Source organism: Botryllus schlosseri, chromosome 7 (genome assembly GCF_051294905.1).
Source record: "Botryllus schlosseri isolate E-star chromosome 7, Bs_hap1, whole genome shotgun sequence".
In the NCBI taxonomy this organism is placed as follows: Eukaryota; Metazoa; Chordata; class Ascidiacea; order Stolidobranchia; family Styelidae; genus Botryllus; species Botryllus schlosseri.
In genome coordinates this window covers 4,939,850-4,965,297 of record NC_137242.1, presented here as the reverse complement: position 1 = coordinate 4,965,297, position 25,448 = coordinate 4,939,850, and the positions used below count along the sequence as shown (strand labels likewise).

General features: G+C 40.4%; 1 protein-coding gene across 2 annotated transcripts; it reads right to left on the bottom strand.

Moving 5' to 3' along the window:
* Nucleotides 1-1,923: 1,923 nt before the first annotated feature.
* LOC145443339 (phosphatidylinositol 4-phosphate 5-kinase type-1 alpha-like) lies at nt 1,924-22,919 on the bottom strand. Of its 2 annotated transcripts, XM_080321321.1 has the most exons (18): nt 22,679-22,918; nt 22,588-22,613; nt 19,297-19,389; nt 18,275-18,405; nt 17,364-17,481; nt 16,055-16,207; nt 13,994-14,113; nt 13,002-13,181; nt 11,068-11,136; nt 9,509-9,720; nt 9,004-9,087; nt 8,892-8,940; nt 8,696-8,780; nt 7,083-7,285; nt 6,463-6,562; nt 6,355-6,400; nt 5,662-5,776; nt 1,924-2,428 (listed from the first exon to the last, which is right to left on the bottom strand). In XM_080321321.1, the coding sequence occupies exons 1-18, from the start codon at nt 22,713-22,715 to the stop codon at nt 2,252-2,254; spliced, it is 1,998 nt and encodes a 665-aa protein (XP_080177447.1). In that variant the 5' UTR covers nt 22,716-22,918; the 3' UTR covers nt 1,924-2,251. The 2 variants fall into 2 exon arrangements, with proteins under 2 accessions (XP_080177447.1, XP_080177448.1); XM_080321322.1 differs by lacking the exon at nt 22,588-22,613 and having other exon boundaries at nt 22,653-22,919.
* Between the last annotated feature and the right edge of the window lie 2,529 nt (nt 22,920-25,448).

Genomic DNA, 25,448 nt, shown 5'->3' with positions numbered 1-25,448 from the left:
AACTATTTCCACGCACTCGAGTATTGATTACCGTTAATCGTACGTCATTTGAATGGCTGACCCCAACTGCGCGTTTTGTGAACTATAGTTTATTAATAGCAGTCAAGTACGACAATTCACCATCGATCGTCACTGCTCAATGCCGTAACAAAATTAGCAACGGACGTGACGGACTCGACTTAATAATAGTCTTTGAATTCGGAAGCAGTAAGCCAGCACCGACGGTCGCGAAATAGCGGATCATCTGAACTTCTTCGCTCGAGCTTTGGGTCCCCTTTACATCAGGAACTTGAATAACTGTTATTGCTATTGTAAGCCGAGATGTGTTTATAATGGACTTCGTCAACTCCAGGAGTCTTAAACTCAAATGTGCTCGCGGGCCGCAGGTCCCACCACCATATTTACAAGTAGGCCTATATTAGGGTTACCATACGTCCTCTTTTAAGAGGATTTGTCCTCTTTTTTGACTTTTTTGAAAGTGTCCTCGGAGTACGCCCTTTGTCTTCTTTTTTGAGATTTTGTCCTCTTTTTTGAGAATTTCGGTCAAATTCGACTGAGATCGCCGTAAAACAGCACCGAAGTAGTATTTTGGGCGCTGAGCGTGAAAGTTGACCTTTTTTTCTTTTGTAGTCAACCGACCACGAAGTGGGGAAAATTTTCCATTTTTCAGGATTTTCCACCGGTTTTGCAAGTTTGAAAATTTTGAAAAAGTGTCCTCTCTTCAGATTTCCAAAATATGGTAACCCTAGCTTATATGCCTCATTTGACGGGTCCTTGCATTCCATATACATCGCGGAAATGTGATTTACTATGGCGAATTCACGCCTGGCACGAAAACAATCACATTTTTAACTATTTGAATAAAATTGTTAGAGTACTTGGCATAGTTTATCAAAACAATTAGTCATAGGCACCATGCGACCATGCATCCTGACATCGTAAAAGCTGTCGCGTTATAATTTTGCAGCTACCGCGGTCATTTCATTTGACGTGCCACAATTATAGGTAGAATACTTCAGAATTTAACAAAGATTGACCTGATATCAGATCATAGAAGCGCACAGCGTAATCCGGGTTTCGGGCACCCGGCACACTTCCGATAACTAAGCCAGTGATCATGCCATTAGCCAAGTCAAATTAAATCAGCGTTAGATTTACCTTCGAATATTGGAACAGATCAATAATAACTTGAATATAATGATTAATGTGGCATAGTAATAGAAATGTCCATGTCCAATCACCGAAAAATCCATTGGTGTTAAAGCTGTGGAACGCACCACTACCTTACTCGCCACCTTGAATTGGCGATAATGACATGAGACCCAAGATGACGCAGAATGTAACTATAACTATGCATCAAGGATGCAATAGAATACCAATGTCTGGCATATCGACCTGTTTATAGCCTTGGTTTTACCAAGTCACGGCGTTCCGAGTCACAAGTCCTTCTCTGATTATAACATTTGACCTGACTCAACCCGAGACCTTTTTATTTCATCACCCATTCTGTCCAAGTTCTAATTCTACAAAAGGTCGCGCCCAAGTTCAAATAACAGTCTTGAGTTACGAATCATCAACGGGCCATATTCTGCCATCACGAACACTCGAACAGGTAATGTGACGTAATAGCTAATCTTCCACCGAAGAGTAACTTTTGAAAGTGATGTGATAGTGAAGTTTGATGAGTACATGTAGTTACAAGTTTTTGGAGTAGTTTTATGGCGAATTTTAAGTGTTTAAATCGAAAAAATATATATGGCGGTTAAATATTGTCGAATACTTCATAATCCAGAATGCCGACACGGGCCGCACAGTTATCTCGCGGGCCGCGTGTTTGAGACCCCTGGTCTAGAGCTATACGTTGATTTTTATGTTGTCGCAGCCCTGTGGTGTTTTAAAACATAAAAATAACAAACGACAAAGTACAGCAAGCACTTCTTTATTGCTTGTACACAAATGTCGGAGTTAGCGTTCACACAAAATGACCACGAAAAGCATTAGCAAAACACTCGCAATATAACGGCAACATGTTTACACATTACATCTTCGACATTCAATATGATGTCTAAGTGGACAGGACAGGGAAATCGAAAAGCGTTTATTGCACGAGCACGAGCATTTTTCTGGGCGCACACTGGCCAACTCCACTTGTCAGAACGACAGCTAGTGCTAGTTGAGACACTAGCGCCACCTCGCGTCAAATAACAGAACTGGCGCAAAGTCCCTCCGCCAACCGACAAGAATCTATCGATCAAAAAGCCGTGCTTTGTGGAGGGGCAGCGGAATTCTCGCCAACGGGGTGACCCCTTTTCGTTTCGTCTTCCGCCGGCTCGTTGCCCGGTGATTTCGTAACTTCAGTACCATCACTTTCCTTCTCGACATTTACAGAATTGTCTTCTTCGACTGCTTCGTCTCCACTGTCAAAACGCTGAACGAAAGGATTGATTTAGCTTAACGACAATAAGCCGGCTTGCGTCACCTCGACCAAAAGCCGAAGGCACCCTATCTCGTCACCAATTCTATTTCATACTATTGTGGAGGAATGATATTATCGTAAAAAGCAGATCTGGATGGGGAGGGCAGAAATGAGCACGGATTTTGACATCGGAAAACCATGGACTCCAGGATGCATTGGACATAGAATTCGGAAAAATTCAGAATTTCTATGCGGACACAATCGAATTACATGTGCGCGTAGATCGATAGAAAGCCTCACATTTCTGGGAAATAGGGTGTGGCAACACGGTAAGTAGTCCACATTACGGATCGCGAGTGAACCCGGCTCAAATTTTGTAATTAACAAACTTAGTACGCCGAGTTCAATGCAGCGAGTAGACACACCCGATGAGTGATTAGGTAAATTAATCTTTAGCAAGGCGCAACCAACTGATTGCACGGCTTAAATCAGGGTTGCTCGTTCGGTCGAACACGCTATTTTCTTACCAGCAGGTAGGTGATAATAAGTTAGGCGAGCTAACTACCTAGTAATCGACGTTAGGGTAAATCGCCAGAGCTTGGGCGTTTGAAAAGTCGATCGCACGCTCCAAAAAGCCTAGAGCCTCAGAAGATATCAATTGGGCATCGTTTCCAGCTGTTGCAAGGAACTAGGATGCAGTAGCTTTGGAAGTAATACTCATGATGTTCATTGCCCATTAGATGGGTCGAAACCGGCATTTCGTATCACCGCTCCAGCACAGAAGGGAACCACATTGCGCGGTTCGGAAAACAAGGTGTCATCGCTACGCAAGGCCCGTCGAGACAGCTCGTCTACGGTCGGCTAATGATCGACACGATTAGCACCCATGCTACGCATGCACAAGGACTGAATCACACCCAGTGATAAATTAATAACCAATCGACTTTTCGGCACACAAATTTATTCATTCTCTGTTAAGACAAGAACAGAAACCATGCGAAAAGTGCGACAACAGACGATAATGCGAAATGAATGAGATAGGTCGGTATAAGCCCGCACGGGCGTACACAGGGCTTTGTGACATCACACGACCACAAAGGCAATAATCGCGAAGGTCATCTTGTTTTTTTGCTGGTTACGCCCATGCGGCTATGCAGCAATATTCTTGCAACTATCTCCACCAGGTGGGCATATGCGGGTGATAAGTCAATACTACACTAATTCAGTCCAAGGTGGGCCTTTGTACGCAGGACAAAGGTGGAGTATGCTCTACTACCACGCCTTCTTATTTCTAAGGCTGCTTAGACTCGGACAGCATGCAATATTGTTATGTCCTTGGCGAAGCAAGTGTAATATTAACCAAAACAATAATGAAATTTACATTTTGAAGAGACTCATGGAGCTACAGAATGCCAGTACACAATTGAATAATATATCATATTGAAATAAACCCGAATATTTCAGACAGGCAGTCGTTAGGGGTAATCGCCAGCAACTAGTAGAGAATCGAAATCAACAACATTCGGGTATATGTCAATATGAATATATTATTCAATTCACTGTTCTTATGTATAGAAGTATTCTTTATAACGAGAAGTCATGTGTAGAAATGCGTCTTGAACGCGAATAATTACATCACGTCTTGGAGCTTTCGAGGCTTGTACAGAAACTAATGAAAAAGCGCGGCTGCTTATAAACTGTGATTGGGTTTGGTGACATAGATCGGCCAGGATGCAACTCGCGAATCAGTCAATTCGGTCGGAAATATCAAAGTAGAATAAGATGTCACAATCGAGTCAATATAACTGAGTGATCATGTCGGAACAGAGCAAATCATTGAGAATGTCGTAAGCATAATTTGGAAATGGAAGAGCAATCGACAATCGCGTATGGAGTGAAATTATCTGTCACATCATCTCGGGCCGCGACGTTTGTACTATCCCAGCATTACAAGGATGTATATTGTATCGGCGATAGACTGCAGCTAATGACACACGAGCATCGCACTACAACAAACGACAAATTATCGTGACATTACGAGTAACACTCAACATCCAGGCAGCCTTCGCGGGCAGGATAAAATAAAAGACACAGAGAAAACATTGCCTCAGATACGTCCCGATACGTTTGAATGGTTGGCCTACATTTGGGCATGCGACACAATGAAAAACGACGGTTGGGCATGTGATAAATAAACAGAGTTGCTGTCGGCATGGATCAAAACTAAGGGCACCATAAAACCGTGAAATTTATAAACTGATGACCGGACAGCGGACACCTTCGTACAGTATTAATATCATCTGTTCACCGGCATCTCCCTAATCTGATGACGAAAAAGGGCAATCTTAAAAACAAGGGCGAGGTAAAGACGAATCTTCAACAAAAAGATGCACGGCAACCCACATTATTGGTATTTCGTCTATCAGTCCTGACACTAGGAAAATTGGGCCAGAAACTGTTAAAACTGAGGAAAATCACTATCATGAATGCGAGCCATTCTATATCACTCGAGCAGAGTTGAAAAAATGTGATGAACCGGATTGAGCCGAAAACTGAACAGTGAACAGAATGACTTGGACTCCGACTCAAGTCAAAACACTACGACTCGGACTCGACCCTATACTAGATGACTTGGACTCGGACTACACTCGGTGGTTAATTAAAAATGACTTGACCAGACTAGAGTCAAAACTATACAAGTGAGATTGACTTGCGACTCGGAACCTTGTGGCTTGGTTACAACCCTGTTACACAAACACTGACCACAACCCAAATCTAATTGTATTCGAACCCTAACTTTAACCCACATGCTCAATGTGTCGTACGCTCATATGTTAACGGAACAATTTGAATCAGTGTTAGAAAAAAATGATCAATAAAATTTTGTGTAGCTCGAAACTGAAACCCAATACCGACGTATCGCATCCGACTATCACGATATCTCGTTTCGAAAACAAACGAAATGAAAAGTACACACCCATGCACGCGTCGATAATATTACGTCTCAAATCACTGTTACGGCACTCAGCCGGCGTGAAGACACCCGTCATGATTAGATATCTCGGCGTTAAGTGTAGAGCGAAATCATTGCAACAGATCCGATGAGAGATACAGTTAAAGAACACAAAAAGCGCTACGAGCAGCTACACGTTCACAGAACACGCGCGAGCACTGTCACTGCCGACCACGGATCACACGCTGGTCTCGTACAGGGTGCGTTGCAAAGTATGTGATTTCGACCATACCAGATGCACTTCCTCGGGCGACGTCACAAAGTCGGCGTCGCTGCTGGACTTAACGACGGGAGTGTCCGCGGGTAAGGACGCCGGGATGTCCGTTTCTTTGGCACGAACTGAAAATCTGAAAAGAGACAGTCCGCTCACAGTTGACAACTAAAAAGTTTCAACTTTTCCAAATTCGATTACAATTAGAATTATAAAGAGCTTCTTAAAGGTACAAAACTTCAATTTACAATCGAGTAGCGTATTCATACTGAAATGAACCCGAATATTTTCGGCTGACACTCGTAACAAGGGTAAATATAATTGTCAGCACCTAGTAGAGAATTGGAAACAAACTTGTTTATCAACAATCGTAACACAGAATATGCATGAAATTTCGAATAATCGGCCTTGCTTAAGCGCTCTCTCCGCCCTAATATTCGAAATTTCACGCCTACTGGGGAACGATACTTTGGGAACCACGGATACACAACATCACCACACAGAATGTCACGAATCATGATAACTTTTAGAGATTTATGAGCGAGGCACAGACAGTTTCCAAGGTGACGAAGGTAGAAATCTATGAAAGGCCAGTGCGACTTGTTAATGAGCAAAATCTCATCGTATCGCAAGATTCCAATTTCAATCGGAGCCCGACAGATAATTCTGAAGTCTGGCTTTCTTTTCCAAATCAATAGAAAACAGCACACTCACCTGGTCACTTCTCTAGCAAGAGCATCGGTTTCCGTCGGCGTTTCGTCTGCAACAAACCAGCGTTAAACCATCGCACGACCTCCAGCGTTTTCGCACAACACAACTCACCTTGACCAGGCGGGACTCCGGTTCTGTAACTCGTGGAATTTTCGTTCATCTTGATCTGAACTCGCGGTGTGGAATCGACATATTCGTGTTGTGAGCCATCCTAAACGATTCAAAGTGAGATTTTATGCTCGCAAACACGAGCTACACGATACTCGCAAAGTTGCTTGCATCCACGAAGCGTTCAAGTTATGTTTGGTCGTTATAGACAGGACAAAATCGTGTACCAGAGACATCAGAAGACAATGGATGACGTGGAAATATGTACCTTTTATGCGACCACAAAGAAATTATCGCCTGGGATACATCACAATAAAGATAATTCGGTGTTTTTCCGACCCCCATTTCACTTCGTGACGATACGGAGGCTTGATCACGACTTTGCAGCAATGTCATCTCCGCTAACGTGTGTAGCTTTTCATCACATGCTTTGGATGCTGGGGTACGACCAATCAAGGTTTCAAGGCTTCCACATTGGGAAGAAAGTATCGAATACGAAACCATAATTCTTGATAAATTCCAGTACACCCAAAATTATCGTTTCGATACTTCATCCCTCCATGGGAGACTTGCCCATTCCTAATTGCAACCCCAGACTCAGGCGCAGGAAGAAAATATCTCACATTGCTCGCTTTGTCGTCGTTGTAAGTGGGACGCGGTGACTCGCTCGGCAACAAGTCCGGCCTGTCGCTAAGCTTTGCGCCGTTGGAGTGGGCCGGAGAGGACTTACTCCTAGCCGCAGGAGACTGGTTGGAGTTGGCCGGCGCCTCCAGCAGGCGCCTGGAGGTCTGTGCGCGCTTTTTAAAGGGCTGCGCCCGCGACGAACCTGGGAAGGAATGCGCATTTTAAAAATATGTCTATGGCAAATAACACATATTTCGAAAACACGCAAATTATTATAAACCACACATTTTTACACCTCACAATTAACAAAGGGACGCATTTTCAAAATCAGGGTTGTAATGACTCAAGACATGACTTGACTCGTCTCACAAGTTTCCGTCCACTCGACTCGAGTCATTTTCTCAAACATGGGATATGACTCAATTCGAGTCAATCTGCGCACTGACTTGACTTGCACTCGAGTCGCTGCGTGTGATTCGAAACATTCTATTGATTAAAGTCTCGTCTATCAGTACAGATATGTGAAATACATGTGAAGAGTGGGAAAAATAAGTATATCATGAACGCGAGCCGTTCGACATCGACCAAGAGTTTCAAAAAAGTCAAGACTATGACTCGTGATGACTCAGAATCACCGCTTTGGCTACACTTTCGTAACGCACATTTTGAAAACATGCAATTGCCGAAAAACATACATTTTATAACATGCAATTAAATACGCCGTTGTAAAATCAGGATTACGCAACAACCGGCTTGCGCACCATCGATTGATTTTTTTTCATTTTGCCCGTCATCCAATAACTCACACCGACTATAATCTCACGGGCATTTCACCGACGAGGTGATATACTTTCAATACATTTGTGCCGGTGCGTTATGTACCAACAAACAATACTCTACATTGGACCCAATTTTGCCACATACCATATCTAGATTTTTATACCCCCAAGAGATACAGTGAAATTGCAACGACAAGGCAAATTATATGAATATCATTTTACATGTACTTATAAGCCAGACAACTATTCTAATGGTTGTGATTATAGCTGGGCACAATGATTAGAATTCAGAGTGCTCGAGTATTAATTTTTATGATTCCAGATGAGTAGTGAAAGACGATATATTCGGGGTACTGAAATCATACGCTCCATGTCACTGAGTTAATTTGTCGACGAGAATTATAGCTTCAATAGTATTTACTATGTGGAATTGAGCCAAATTTGGCGTGCTGCGTTGTTTTAGCCAACCTAACAATTTTATCATGCAGCCAGTGAAATTTCAATTTTTCTTTCAAACAAGCCCCCCTACTGTAAAACTTGGTGGTATCGCTGCATATGAAACATGTAACACGACGCCGTGATCAGCCCACAGTAATGACAGCATTGTCACAAAGCGTAATGAAATAGGTATGGTCGAAAAAATACAAAATAATATTAAATTCTTCGCGGTCACATAAAAGGTACACGTTTCAATTTTCCGCATCATTCATACTCTTACGATATCATGGGAGGTACTGAAATACTTGACTCGAAGCCTAATGCTCAGATTGAGATTCAGAGACGCTTATTGCTCGGCAAAATCACAAGGTTGCCCCGTAGATATCATGTCTTACCTGGGCCCTTCCTAAAAACATGATCGGACATGAACTTTTGAAAACGCTCGCAGTAGAACCCAGGCCGGTGTACAGAGACGCTATCCTGTAAAAATATACGGCGTTAGGCACACAGAAAATCCAGCAATCTCCCCGAACACCAGTAAAACGAAAATGCGCAATCACAATCGGCAGAAGACCAAGCCACCAAGCTTACCGCGTCGTGAACCATGGCCTTCCACGTGTGCTCTAATTTCTTTTTCAATCTGCAACAGAGAGACAGAAGAGATGCTATCAAGCCCGTGTAGAAAACGGCGTTCGTCACTCACTTATAACACTGTAGTATATCGATGATGCCGCAAAATAGCAATAATTTCTCGCCTTTCGCAGAGGTAGCGGGAATACCGCCAGACCTAAGTAAACGCAATCTGATATTAACAAGTTGTGTAGCTACAGCTTAAACTTGTAAAAGTAGCCCAGTGCAATTTTCAAGTCGAAACGACTTTTCAGTTAAAAATCTGGCCTTGGACGTACAATTTCATTCGAGTCAATCATTTGACATGAACTTCAAGCCGGGGGTGGATTAGAATTTGTAGATATCCCTTTGGATTTAGGGTTACTTACACATATACACAAGAGCAATACAATCTCTTTCATTAAAAAAAATGGAGAAAAGTTGCAATATAAGAATCCTCCAAACAGCTTAAAACACCATACTACATAACTTTTGAGTATTTAGGAAGCTGCCGGAAGCTGTAAAAAAAAGTTGCAGAAACTTGCCCTAATAATTGTGCAAGCACTACTAGGTAGGTATCTTGCCAAAGCGGTTATTACCATTCCAAGTCTGTCGAATATTTCTCCCTTAATAAAGTCGCGGACATTATCGAGTCCGTGTTGGCGCCCTTTTTCGCCGGGTCCTTTCTCCTTCTCGACGGGGCGCCGTTCGAGTCGTTTTCTAACGTCATATCGGACGCTTCCGAAATTTGAGATTTTCTGTATTCCGACAGGTCCTCGCGGCTGGACAGCATTGCTTTTTCATCCTTTGGCTGTAAGCGAAGAAAAAAGATTCGTGCAAAGCTACTTCTAGTATTAACAATACAGTAAAAACGGAAAACATTTTGATTCGGAAACAAGACAGGAAGATCATCCACGTGTCCGCAATGATCATGAAAACATTTTTTTCGTTTGAAGAGCTTCTTGGAGGCACGGAACTTCAAGATTATAATTGCCTAGTATATTCAGTATATCATATTGAAATGAACCCGAATATTTTCAGCTGACACTCGTCAGGGGTAATCGTCAGCAACCAGTCGAGTACTGCAAAGAACATTGTATATCAACAATAGTATCATCAAATATGACGTCACCATCACGAAATTTCAAATAATCAGGACGAAGAGGTTGCGCAACCCCAATGTAGTATTTTTAGGTGGTACACAAACTTCTGTTGGCGTATTTTGATAAAAAATTGCCAGGCAAAAATATTCGAGTTCGATTCAATATGAATATACTATTTTCTTCGCTGCCATTCAAAATCAGCGTACGGTATTTTGGTGCTGCAATATGTGCTCTACGGACATAAACCATAAACCCTTATTCAGCCCCTCTCCAGTTACAAGGTTATCCTGATATCTGCTTATCTGCTGATATCTGCTTACAACAAGACTATATCAATTACAGCAAGGATCATAACAGGAAAGCCCTGTTCTTCACAAATGGGAATCTTAGGCTACAGCAAGCAACAGGAATTAGCCAGTTCAAAATCATTCAAGCGACGGGAGTAAATAAAGCGCACAGAGAATTGTTCATCCGTCATTTACCGCTTTAGACGCGATCTATTCTGAACTCAATTCACAACCGGCATCAAAATACCATCGACCGCCGAATTGGTGAATTATATTTCGGTTAATCATCACCAACTTAGCAGGAGTCGTTTACTCGTTACTGTTCTAGGGAATGTTGCAAACTAGCAGTCCCCGAGGGACGAATGTCCATCGCCACATCATCAAGGAGCTGAGCGAAACTGGATTATAGCAGCGAAAACGAGAATATCCTCTTTCTAACGTATGGCTTAACACCACAGACCCTGCATGATAGACTGAAGGTAGGTTTTTGAACCTTGAATTCGACTACATAAGGACTCCAGCACCAGACTTGTTATAATTCTGGTTGCCGATCTCTGGCGGAGGCAGGGGGTTCTAGATTTCGTGCATCTAGATCGGCTAGGAAGAAGTCTAGTGATGTATATTAACAACTAACAAGACATATCTGTCACATAAATTTCCGATGTCGTCAATGTGCCAACAGAGATGTTATCAAATAAAATTTTGATTTCACTGGTAAAAACCTGCCTACTTTGTTCAAACACAGAAACCGAGCCAACAGTATCTCACTTTGTCTCGATCCTGATAATGAATACCAAGAAGAAGACTGTAGTCCATGATCTTGAATGAACGCAACACCTGAAAAGGACGACGCACATGAACGCAACACAAAAATGTCTAACAATATTAATTTCAATAACACAAAATAGACGCAAGGGCGGGCGATAAACCATCAGTTACATGCGTGGAACTGGGAATTCAAAATGTCATTGCGAGTTATGCACTAGGTAGGGCACTTGGCAGGTTTTTGATGCATGAAACACAATGCAACTCGAGCCATCATCAATTAGCTAGTCATCTCACTCATATTGCCGGAAATTAAATACGAAAAAGCTTAGGCGGTAAAGTTGATGCTATTGGACACATTACGCAAAGCGTATCTGGAGGTGGTGGGGTAACACAGGTTCAAGTGCGATATCAATACAGCGGTGATGCAATGGTGCTAAATATGAACAGAAAACAAAAGTGAAACCGATGAAAAAATTTGGTTTTCTTTCAGCAAACGAATCTTCATCCACATTTCCTACATATGCAACCATAATGCCGCAAAAATTGAGATGTCAGATTGGTATTACACTAAAATGAAGTGATAGTTCCACAAACAATCTAGTCACCATGCCCCTAGTGATACCGATAGAGTATTATGAAATGGTTCTTTGCACACAGACGAATACCGGCATTGTTTAAATATTAGGCTATCCTTGGTCACGCCGCCGCATATGCACACTGATTCAATTTGCTTATCACATACCACCATATCACCACAATGACCCATTGATTGAGTGTCGCAGCATTTCATAACGCAGAGGATTAAACAGTCATATCTCGTCAGCAACCACAAAATAAACCATCAATGACACTCAGGAGATTGAGAACTAACGAAAAAAGACTTCTCAACCAGCATCAGACGGTATATAAACCTCATGATACTTAAATTGGCCGTGTCTTTACGAGACAGACACTCAGGTGATGGTGAATCAGCAACGCTTGCTCACACTGAATTATCCAGACAGACCACCAGGGAAAATCACAAAACAAAGTCTTGAACGAATCAAACAACCATTGGACCTGGAGCTGTGCAAGCAATCACAAGATCACCGCCAAGTGCATGACAATCTGTAATCGAATAAGAATGTAATCATACGCAAGACAGCAACACACTTGATCGATTCGAGACAAGCCGTAATCACGGCATCAGTCTTACTAGCAAAGCGTTCACATATTCATGAGATCATTTGTACCAAGATTACTGTGAAACAAAATTATGACATCGGTCATGCGTTCAGTCATACCCAAGGCGGTAAACAACTCGGGAATTTACTGCATGCAATTCTCCCGAGTTATTGACGGCAGGAATGAAGTTCGAATTATATATTGGTCGGTCGTAAGTGGTTAGCGTGCCACAACAACCTCCATTAATATGGAAATCGATCAGAGTCTGCGTTGCTACTCAACTAAAAGTTGGAAGCGGCCTACGTAATGTGTATTTCCACTCAGTTATATAAGCGACAGCACAAAATGAAAGGGCAGAAAAATACTCGGTAGATTAACGAAAGCGGAAACTTTGGAAATTGCAAGATTTATCTTTGCAACTGATAAAAAATTACTGGTCCGAAAATATATTCAGTTACCGTGATGTAGGGGCTATTCCTCACAGTAGTTATGAATATTTTACTCGTAAAGTGATCCAAACTAATCACAAAACTACCGTCTTCCCATTTTTAATATCGAAAGTGTAAAAAGTAATGGAAGTTTCACTAAAATGATGTTGAAGTGATCTAAAAACTTCACTAAGTTGTGCAAATAGTGCAAAGCATACTTCAGCACGCCGAAAAAATATAACTGTACCTCTCTGGAATCGGTGCAGTAGGAATAATGAATAATGGTGGATCGTGAATGACCAACATGCATTAATACATACATTTCTAATCCCATAATCTCACCAAGCAATCACGAGACATCGTCTTCATTAAGAGATTGTGGATATCCGACTCTAGCACCAGACCGTCTGGAATGTCGCTTAAAATATCCAAGTCTTTGAACGTCGGGCTTGTCTTGGCTCTCTCCGCCTTGGACGCTTTCCGTTTGAACGTAGAGCCTTTCAGATCAAACTTCAAATGCATCTACACAGTAGAGTGCGGGGAATCCAGTAAATTGACACGTAACAATCTTGGTTTACCATACAGAAATCCATGACACGAGTTATTTTAGTGGAATTTCAGTGCAAGATGACAAGTATGACATTCAAAAGCATCATTGCGAACTTCAAATTGAGGAAATTTTATATTTTCTTGCGGCTATTTCAGATTGGCATTCGATGGAATGAGAAAATAGATGACAAAAAATTTTCTCAAAAGATCATCGGCAATGTAAGATGAAAGATTGCCATACAAGAACATCATTGCGAACTTCAAATTGAGGAAATTTTATATTTTCTTGCGGCCATTTCAGATTGGCATTCGATGGAATGAGAAAATAGATGACCAAAAATTTTCTCAAAAGATCATCGGCAGTGTAAGATGAAAGATTGCCATACAAGAACACCATTGCGAATTTGAAATTGAGGTCATATTTTTTTTGCAGCCCTTTCAGATTAACAGTCCAGTCCATGGATAGAGGCCAATAAACCGAATCACGCCCCTTTTTACAGGTGACAACATTTTTACTTGAAAAAAAGATCGTCAATAGGTGGATGGGGACTGCACAATTCAGGAAGAAACCGATCTCAGCGATAAAAATGACAAATTTTTACAATCTTTGGTTATCAAGTCGACTGCGCATCAAACCATGATAAGTATAACTATACAGTGTAGCCTACGCAGTATGAATTATTTTTACGATCAAGTATCAGGAAACTGGAATTTCCCATATGAGACATACATTGTTACTACATAATAGCACCGCATACATGAAATAACAATCCTGACCGACCTACCTTTATATGCCTTGGCAGCAAATTATTCATCACAACCATTCTGATATTTTTGCCGCCCGCTTGTATACAGTAGAGGCCGTAAAACTTTGGTAAAAGCGTACGAGGATTTTGGACGAGATTCTGAAAAATAGAAGGTTCAAATTAGGCGTCGGTATAAATCACGGGCAATGCCTACACAATATAATCGGTATCATCATTCATTGCCCAATCCATTATAAATACAGAATGACAGCCTGGGTTCACACGTCAGTCACGAAATGACCACGAAATTGGCGTTAATGTAACCAGAGTGGTGTTTGTGAATAGACCTGAGGTATCTACAGTCGCAAAAGTATTCTTGCGTTCATGTGCGCTCAGCATTACCGGTATAGCATGCAGGGGTGGCGCAAGACTTAGAAAGCTTCACAAGGCTATATCTGATACTTCCTTGCTCGGCGGCATATGCAAATCATGCACTTATGGTATGCATATATGCACATATCGTGTCAGTGTGTATGTAGTGAGTCGGTGTCACATAGCCAATGACTGGCATTTACAGCTTAAAAATTGCTGATGGAATGGGAAGTCTGTTAGAGCCCACTTGAAAGTCTAGTGGATAATGTTCTTTGGATTGGTTTTCCACACTGTGCAACACCAGTTTTGCAGTGCTTTATGCTATTGTTCATGAACAGAAAAAATTACTGCAGAGCTAACAAGACTTAGTTCACCAAAATATATATAAAACATCAACTCCATGAGTGTGTTACATTACTCAGAACAGTATAACGGTTCCTGGGGTATCTTAGTTGAATAAAAGTGAATGATCATCAGGCATGCAGAGCTATTCTTTGTGGAACAAATAGATCGCAAGACAAAGATTTTCATATCGGATGACAAACAAACTGTGGCAATTGCTATCATGGAGTAGTTGGCATGTGGGAACTCTAAATTTGTTGATAGGCAAATTAGCTGACTTGCACTCAATGAAAAAACACCCAATATACGTAACAAAATAAAAACATGATAACAAGTGCCCCTTTGAAGCCATGTTTGGTTTGAGATTCATAATAGAATAATGGTTTTAAGCTTTGAGTAGTAGAGATAAGCAATAAAGTGATTTAGATCGCAATTACAAGTCAAGCAGAATTGGCTTGAGATTTGGACGTTGAATTTTAAATCATTTGTAATTTTCATGTGACTTTTGACGTAATTTGAATCAGTTATATGCAGATTTGAACTTCCCAATTCCACAGTAAGTCTTGGATTTAAATATATTAGACACTCAACACTTTCATCTCTTGTTGTAAACTAACACCCTGGGACTTTCTTACAGGCAATCGAGATCAATAGGCATTAAATATCATTCTATGTACAACAATCACTAGTAGCCCACACGAAAAACAACCCCATCTTCGCAGAATTGAAAACACAAAGCTTCCGCTTGGAGATATCAACTGGAAGGAAACACTTGGGAAAAACCAGCACCTTTACATACTACTCAGCGGTATACTCTTGAGCTGGTTGCACTATTGACAACAACGCAATGCACCACAGCAGTCATTTCACGCACATCTATGACAGTTTGAAAGCAAAATTTGAAGCTCGCGAGCTTTGCAACTGTAATGAATCATAATGCCAATTAGCCCGACTGCAGAGGATAGCACGCCCTAACGAAGACTGCAACCCAAAAGCCCCGACAATAATCAAGGCTTCAATTTTTTTATAGGTGCCAACTGTACATAGTATGCATCATCCTGGAAAGAGTTGGAGGAATTACAAAATCAAAACTTCATTATTCATTGACATACGATAATACAATCGAAGCAACATGTTACCAACTGTGATGAAATATAAAATTCGAGACGAACATTGTGTTGACATAATATCAAATGAACTTGCGAATACAGCATGGCAAAATCTAATACCGGTATCTGGGTGCTTTGATTCGAGTCAAACATTCGAGCACCACCAATTACGACACCATAACAATATTAACTAATAACAATACTATGATAAACATACACAAGGACAAAATAGTCGTAACAATCCAACGATCGAAATATCCCGGGGGCGGCGACGTACCATGTAATATCCCGGCAAGAGCTCCTGTAGAAACTGAGCTTCCTTGTGTTGCACGGTCTTGATGATGAACTCGTCGTCGTGAGTAACGAAAAACAACGACCCGCTAGCGCCGGGGTTGGACAGTTCGACGAGAGGTTCTCGAATGATAGACAACTGCAACGGAACACCGCCAGTTAAACGTGCCCCGTCGCATTATACAGGTAAGCCCCGTCAACAAAATACTTGAAAACGTTCAAATTGCCGACAATCGGGCAATCAAATCGATGGCCCGGCTTTCGAGAAGCGTGTAATTAAGTGCTGGAGAATTATCAACTTCAACGTCTCTCATTCCAAGCATTTGAAGCAGCGTTTAGCGAGTAATGATCGTCAGAAAATTAGTGAAGCAGATATTTGGGCGTAGACAATAACAGTGGTCGTAATAACGATGAATTTATTGGCAAAATATGAACCTATATCAAGATTAAATTCGGGTAGATCCGACTATGTGAACATTTGTCGCTTTGGAATCAAAGTAGCTTGTGTTTATTTTACATATTTTGAGAAAATTCACTTTATGTAAAGTATTTCTTCTCTTTCGACGATAATCTTGGCCGTGGTTAACTTTGAAACAATGTGACAAACATAAAATTTTACAAAATCTTGGTTTTCTATCAATTTGAAAAATGAGAAATGTGATAAAGTGGACATAGGCTACTATAATTCCACCGAGACAATTTGCTCAGCTGAAGTCAAAGTCCATCATAAAATCGATAGCCAAATATTCATCTCATGCGGCTACGACTCGCGTATAGATTTTTATTCACTATTTCCACATCCCATTAGATCTCTAATTAAAAATATTACATACTCCTTCAAATGCACGCACCACATTGAAGTGTTTCCCATGACCGTCACTTGCACTGTTTCACTGTGCTTCCCATGATACTTGGTCGATGCGCATTACTGGGGTTAGGAGTTGTCTGCGGACGTGGGCTATTGGTCGGGGGGCCCCTGTTTCACCCAACTGACACACCGGGGGAACACGTCTCAATGTCGTGTACATATCGTAGAAGCGCAGAAGTCAGACATCCAGCATGACTCAACATTGCTTCACAGGGCCAACCATTATTATCAAAATGAAAGTCACAGACTATAGCATTTTCTCAACAACTTCACAAATTTCAAATATGCTAGACAACAACACAACCGCACTTCAGTTTACATATTTCACACCTAGTATACAGCATAGCCTATTGCACCAAATTGCCACAGTATTTGAGTCAGCACAAATTCCAACTTATATCGACGAGATTCATAAAACAAATCTCACCATATAATCTTCTGGTAATATTCCAAAAAGTTCTCTAAAGTAACGGAAAGCGACAGGTGCATAGGTTTTGAAGCGGAAATCGTCGTAGTGGTGAGCTGGTGTTGTACTCGAGCCCGCGCTGTACATATGAAATATTGATAAAATTGATTTGTATAATATAGAATAGAATGATGCACAAAATTGAATTGTAAGTCCCGTACGCATAATTTCGAACGACAAATCCGTCATCAAATTTGTGCAGGGTCAATTCAAACAGTTCAAAATCATGGTTTCTAAGCAGGGGTCCGTGGCAGGGTAGCAGTGGGACAATGAGCGACGTAGGAAATCGACAAAATCATACCGTTACTTCTTTCTCATGAATTACACCTCAAATTGTTCGGAGTTGTGTGTGACGGTTCTCCAATGTAACAAATTACCTTTCAACAATGTTACATTAGAATTCAAACGCAATGTCGCTTTAAAAATGTTTATTAATACAAGTAAAGTTTTGGAATATTTGGTTGGGAACAGTCTGAAACTTTGATCTTTTTCCAGAAGGGGCCGATGGCTGAAAACTAACTAACGAATGAACCACGGACCAGTACAAAAACACGCGGTTCACGAATACAACGATTTAAGGGCTTGTGACTTAAGGCGTCCATTTTTGTGAAAAACATCGCCAAGTAGATTGATCACTTCAAGATTAATAAGTATTCAGATCAAACCTTTACAGAGAAGTCAACTTGATACAAGATGGTCATGCAACCACCAAACGAACGACGGTAATTGTACCAAGTTTCCTGGTTCGCTGACTTAAAAGAGACTGTGGTTTCCAAGCCCAGAGATAATTTTGTAGAACCCACGCAGCAGGCAATTCAACTGACCATCAAAGGCAGTCAAAAATATAAAAAAGTCATATGCCAATTACTCACGAAGGAAACATGGTCGTCTCCACAACTTGAAAATCTTGCAGTAAAACATCCCGCTCGGGCTTTGAAGTAATTCCGCCGACAGTGTGACTGATCCCCAGTTGAATGGCACGGCTCAAAGCAGACGATGGGGTCTAGATATTACCAAACTATTCTGCTTCGGGCTTTAAATTGATATCAATCGAGAAAGGTTCAGGTTCACATTATGGAAATCGCTACTTGTAGGCTATTTAGATGATAAAATAGTTGAATCAGTGGCTCAAATCCCAGGTTTGAATTTATTTTCAACTAGGTAAGGTCCACGCCATGCTTCCATTTGCACTTGAGTAAGTAAGATAAAGCATTTATAAATATCCGTATATATAAGTAGTGTCACACGGATTTAACATGACAATGTTTAAAACAATATAATCCTAGTGAAGCAAATCGACGATTGGTGTGTTGATAGGAGTTGTCATCGTTAATTGCAATGTCAAAGCAGGTCTGAATCCATTCAAAGCTTCAAAGTACCCATGAGATGAAATGACCAAGACCATAGCATAACCGCTTCAAACCTTGAAACTGTTTCACCCAAATATATACACTTCCGGGAATATTGCTTTAAATCAATGATGAACGTCATAATCAGGAAGACATATACTTCTGTTGCAGCCAAACGTCTCTGCAAGCGATCTATTTTTGTAGCGTCCAGTTAGGAGCAGTACAACGCTAATGGGTCTTGACTGCATTCTGAACTCTCTGGACAGGGCCGCAGGAAGACAAATATACAACAACAATAGCGGCAGAAGTGAAAATTTGTGAAATTTGTCGCAGTTTGCAATTAAAGTAGTCTCAATAAAAGCGAAGTGACAGCAGAACGTGCCAAACTCGATACCAATCACTATATACAGTGATATTAAAATATTGCAATTGATGCATCTCCTCATCTATTCATAAAACGTGTCAAGATTAACTTTTGTGGGGTATGAGAAACGTAACAACATTCTAATCAGATTTAACAACATCAACACCCATAGTTCACATACCTTTTTGTACGTAGTCTGCCCAGTAGTGGCGTCCACACGCCTGTGGCCTATCTTTTTCTCTTTTTGGGGCTTTGAGACCGCTACCCCATCGATCTGAAATAGCAAGAATTTTTAGAAAAATAGCATTCGAACCATTTCAGCGACTTCAATGGTGATTATTTAAGTCTACAAACAAAGTCCTGGGTCTACAAATAGTAAATAGTTTGCTTTGTACTGGCAGTCATGGATCACCCTGCAAACAGCAGCATAATAATCATAACTATATGCATTAAAACTTGGCTCAAGTGGAGAGCATTAAAACAGAAAAAGCAACATATTACTAGTTGAGTAAGATCCCCTCAATGCAAAACCTACAATTCCACATGACTGGCACAGTGAATGATAGTGAATGCATAATATTGACAAGTGCCACAGCTGACACACAGCAGGACACTAAAATTTTGTGAGAGTAGTATTCAGCTGACAATGCATAGGTCAACATTATTCACTGGTATGTGCATTGTGCAGTCTTGCAAAGCATGATTTACAGGAAGGTTTCTGATATCCATATTGGCAGAGGATGAATCAACTTCATATAAAGTCTGCTTTGGAATGGCATTCCAATATGGAAGAAGTTGAATAAGTCACATCACAACCTTGGCATATTATTAGCGTAATGCACAAATACAATGATAAATTTGGTGTTGTGATATTATTAGGCACACAAACTATAAATCTTGAATATTGTACATAAGGTGCAATATTGCGTGAAACTTCAAAGCGCGTGGGGCGAGGGAGCAATCAGTTGGCGACACATTACCAGTTTTTAAAAGCATCCCCATATCCAAGTTGAGGCTGGTGAGCATTGAACTGGGTTGTCATTTCACTAAAACTGCACAAGTGCCCATATTGGAATTTGAATAATATGGGAGTGATGACAAACATGACTGAATATGGTTTGAAAATGAGTACGGTAACACAGCTGGTAACACAAGTCAATGACATCAGCCAAGATTGATTAAGAGGCTCAGGCGAATGGTTGGTTCTCAATTCAATTACCCATAACCAATTTCATACTTGAGCTTTGCACAAAACCATTATGGATTAAGGCATTTTCATCTTTACAAGAAATAAATGTACTGCCATATCAGAGGACACAAGACGGTGTTGAAAGACTGTAGGGACCATTTGGACCGGCTTGCAGGATTGCAATAAGTCAGAAGTTCAACCTAACCTCCTGTATCCATCATATATTTCTGTCGGTAGACTGCCATGCGTCAGTGTGATGAAGTCATTCACACAATTCGATACTTCCTTCTTACAACCATACATAGATCAACAAAGCATCACATTTTCTTCATTATCCACAGAAGGCATTGACTGCCGCGTAATCAAAATATTACTGATGGTTACTCTTACTATTAGTACCAAATATGTGTTTGATGTGACCACTGACTAGTTCAACATTAAAAGCTTGAGCCAAGGATAATAAGCAGACAATAACTCGATGATATTGAATATTGATAACTGTCCTCTTTTTTGTTACATGCTAAAAGCACATTCGCAATATTAGCTAGGCGCACCACATGCATGTTCTGGCTAACAATTAATTACAGCAAATAGACTACTGGGTATGCGACAAAATATGGTTCATATCAATTTAAATCTTCTGCAGGCCACAAAATGCAGGTGAATATGATGTTGTTCAATTCAAAGCTGCTTTGCACTTAACAAAACTTTGCTACATACAAGTGTTGCACGGAACTTTTAAAAGTAGCCTAAAACTCGTTTAGGGGCAGTTATGTGAACGCTACAAAGTTTGCTAAATTTCCACGGTACAATTTAGCAGCATTTAGCATAGAGGCTAGCAAACGGCAAACTTGCATTCCTTTCAGAAGAAACCAAACAATCAAACTCAAGTTGGTGGTTTTTAACAGCCCTTCACCATGTAGAAACATCAATTGGATCACATATAGCATGTCTAATATCAAAATGCAGCAATATTTACATTTTAGTTGCAAACGTGTAGTAATTGCAATTTGGGTTCATTTTGATTTTCAAAGTTTGCCAGTCCGCAACAATTACATTCGTGTTTTGCTGGCCCACAAGGTCAAAAGTTGAGAACCACTGTTCTGGATCACATGTTTTTCCTAAAATTGTACTGCATCTGAAACATGGGTTTGGGAGTGTATCATGCTACCACACTTAGTGGTATATTGGAACATACAGAGTATGACCCTGACAAAAATGACCAAGTTACACAGCCACAATTAATTGCCAATTGAATACCGCCTAACTGGAATCTCGGTACGTTTTGCCTAATATAATATGCGAGCAGCTATGATTCTCCAAGCTCGACTAATCTGATAATAAATAATAAAAAAATGAAACAAGATACAATTCCAATTCCATACAGGAATACATGTAATGAGGCTATTACAATCAACAACAAGAACAGTGGTGATAGCTGAGAGTGATCAAAAGATTTGCATAATCATTGCAAAGAAAGCTTCGACATAAATAGACAAAAAATTCTAATATTCTAATGGAGACGATGAAGGTTCAGCACAACGATTCACGTATCATTATTATTTTATCAACATGAAATAGTTTTGATAGTTTTTGCCCAGCATGAGACCCTATATAGAATATCATCTGTAGCTATGTAGCGTACAAACACATGTTGCACAAGGCTACGACTCTCCATATAAAGAAAAGGTCTTTCAATTAGTGATCCAATCATACCAATGTCACAAAGCGAAATGAAACAGTTGTCATGGTCAAGAAAGTCGAAAATATTTCTGATACGTATTAAGCTTTTCCAGTCAGTATTACTATTGTGATGAAAAAAATAGGCGACAGTCAAATAGTCGACTCTACGCTCGATACTGATCACTCAAGCACTAGATTTTGCCCAGGCTTACATATGATACGACAGCCATTGAAGATTAGAAGACCAAGGTGGAATAGCAGTTGTGCAAATTCGGAATTTGAAATTCCCAACACTATCCTTTCAGTAAATGTCTAATTTTCCAATTCACTTTGATGATAGATGATGATAGCAGCCAACTGAACTAAAGCTGAAACGAAATTTAAGTATCGCTCCTGCAGTTCTGTGGACAATGAATTATCATCATGATTCTACATTCAGGCCAGGGTTAAGTAAGATGAATTGTAGCATACATCGATATACAGTTTATTTCATCATCATATTTTCGTTCCGTGGCTGCGACTGTGTATTAAATAGTCTGCATGTTATATTAATCGAATAGGCCTAACACTAACAATAGAGAGAGGATAATGGACACCAACCTCTGCCTTTACGTTCTTCTCATTGTCTATAAATATAGAATATTTCAAGTTGGTTAGTCAGTCACGGTGCGGTAAAAATTAAACAACTTACTTTCGCCCGCAGACAGTGGGTCCGCTGCAGTTGCCATCAATCGCTCACACCAAAGTATTCCAGTTCTCTATATAAAGTTCCACTTCCACAGGGGTATTATTGGAGAGTACAACAGGCAGAACCCCTATGTATCGATTACTCTGATATGCAGTCACAGAATCAACAAGAGACCTGTAATTTGAAAGTAGTATTGCGTATTCTGCACCTAAAACGCTTATAAGAGATCGGCTAAGGGGAAAAAGGTCTCGACTAACTGGGAAAATTCTGGTTCTTCGTACGAATCACGCGAGTAACGCCTCCGCCTCCGTAGAAAAATAAACTTGCTGCCGCTAGCGGTAAAGGGTATTGTATCCAATGTTTGATACGCTCCGGTGAAGGTAGAGAGAAATGAATTGACTGACTCGACCTATCAACAAATTTTAGATTTTAGACACTGAAATATCAGTTTCATCCATATCAAAACTGTGCATCTACGTCGCCAGGTCATTGCTTAAATTCTGCCATCCTGCCTATGTCCGTCGTACATGTTCGATTGTTCGTGTTTATTCATTGTTTGATCTACACAGAGGTGGTCAAAGTAGTCAAGAGAGCTACTCAAGTAGAAGTAGAAGTAGCGACGAAAAAAAATCTACTCAAGTACGAGTAGAAGTACTTTTTCCATAAGCAACATAAACTACTTGAAGTAAAAGTGGAATTGCCTGACTTTAAATCTACTCAAGTAAGTTAGTAGTTTTGAAAACAGTCTCAATTCGTTGGCATGGACTGCCAAAAGCTGCAAATTGAGCTATGCGTAAGGTATAGAGAGCTTGGTTCATATTGATGCAATCCAGGAGGTATTAATTTTCGACAGAATATGCATTCTTTCGCATCATGGGATGCAAATAATTGTATTGATATGAAAATGCGATACTAACCCTCGGTTTACTTGAAGACCCCGTTTTAGAGAACTTCATAGCATGGCGCCCTACCCCGTAATATAAGGCCACAAGGCCAAGTTTAGGCGAAGAGCAATACAGAGAAGTTGTATCGGATACGGTTTAAATACTTTGCGCAATTAGTATAGGCCTACTTTGATAACAAATATTGTGGATCGTTAAATTTATATTTAGTGTTGCTTTATTTTCGGAAAATAGAGGCAAAACTACACTTTCTTTTTCGCTGCAACATGAATGTTCTGCAGACAAAAGAACTGAATGTACTTAGAACTCAATGTATAATACTCGGAATTGAAAGTGAAATGCAAATACCACTTCTAAAAAGCGGAAAATATATTTTATGTCTTTTGTCCATAAAGCTTCAAAGGTGATCTGCTAAAACAGGTGTAACGTTCCGAAAAAGCCGGATTTTCCAGATTAGCAGGACACGTCATGGGCTGCTAGTTTACGATATACCTATGATAGGCAAATGCTAGATTGCGAAACGGTAGTTTCAAGCGTTATGGTTGGCCATATTTACTGTGATGAAATATTTGATATGGACGACAATGCGGTCCTAAGCAATCCGGTACCTAAATCATATTCGCTGATACTTTCGTATACAATTGAATAGTATATCTTCATATTGAAATGAACCCGAATATTTTCGGCTGACACTCGTCAAGGGTAGGCTATAGCCTAATCGTCAGCAACTATAGTAGAGAATTGGAAAGAACACCTTACATCAACAATTTTGACAAACACATGTGACTCCATAACTACTGTGCGCGAAGTGCACCAAAATTTCTGGGCATTACTTGACTTTTTAGAATATTAAATGTTGTTACTCCGTGAAAACAGCGCCGAAATTCCTCAGGCTATCTTACGTATTGGGGATTAAACTACTTCTACTTGACAAACTGAAAATAGCGAGAAGCAATTAAGTCGATCACAAAATATTACGAAGTAGAAGCAGAGAAAATCAGATCTACTTAAGTAAGTACCCAAAGTAGAGGAAAACTACTTGAGTACTTCCAAAAAGTAGAAGTACTTCGTTACTGACCACCTCTTATCTGAGTAATCAAGTAGATGGTTGATTGAAGGACATGCGAATCTACGCGTCAAACGAGTTCAAGTGCGAGTGTTTGATAAATGTATTTATGCAGTAGCGTAATTATATCATGGCCTTGATAAAGACTAAGGTAACATAGCGTTTGAAAATGACGGAATTCGCAAACTAATGAATGAAGAACATTGTAGAACACTATCAGCTAATCATGACCAATAACATTTAAATAATTACAGTGACTATGTTGAAGTAGGGTAAATTAATGTGAAAGCACACGAGATATAAGCGTCTTCCACTAAGGCCACGATAGCAGCATCAGACTGGGAGGTGTCGAAATATTGTTCATAAACCCCATGTGGTTGTTGTTATTGTACTTTTCGGGCTTTGACTACGGTGCTCGTTAGGATGTAATATGTAACAGATAAAAACCACGTTTTTGGCATGCGGCCGTTTTTACATATTATTGCAGACATTCAACCCGACAGGCCACCGTTTGCGCATGAATAGCTATGTACAGGCTATGGTTTGTGTTCGGCCATCCATCCTTCTTTACTAAAGTGTTTGGGCGAGACTTGTCGCAACAAATAGAAAAGTTGTAACAATTCAGACCGGCCACTTTCACACTATAATCGACGCGTAATTCCCTTTTTGTCAACCGCAATACCGTATTTTGTAGGCTACGTGCGGAATAACGAAATATGAAGTGTAACTGTAGAGAGAGAGAGTCTTTATTTTCATCCAATCAAAATACATAACACACGGTAGTGGTGGTGGTACAGAAAATATG

What these genes read in the sequence shown, in the direction of transcription:
- LOC145443339 (XM_080321322.1), bottom strand. Translation starts at nt 22,715, where the DNA reads ATGGCAACTGCAGCGGACCCACTGTCTGCGGGCGAAAGTAAGTTGTTT. An exon ending in TGCTGCCAAGGCATATAAAG is followed by an intron (nt 13,182 to 13,993) that starts GTAGGTCGGTCA and finishes TCTACTGTGTAG; the next exon opens with ATGCATTTGAAGTTTGATCT. An exon ending in TATTCGACAGACTTGGAATG is followed by an intron (nt 9,088 to 9,508) that starts GTAATAACCGCT and finishes GCGTTTACTTAG; the next exon opens with GTCTGGCGGTATTCCCGCTA.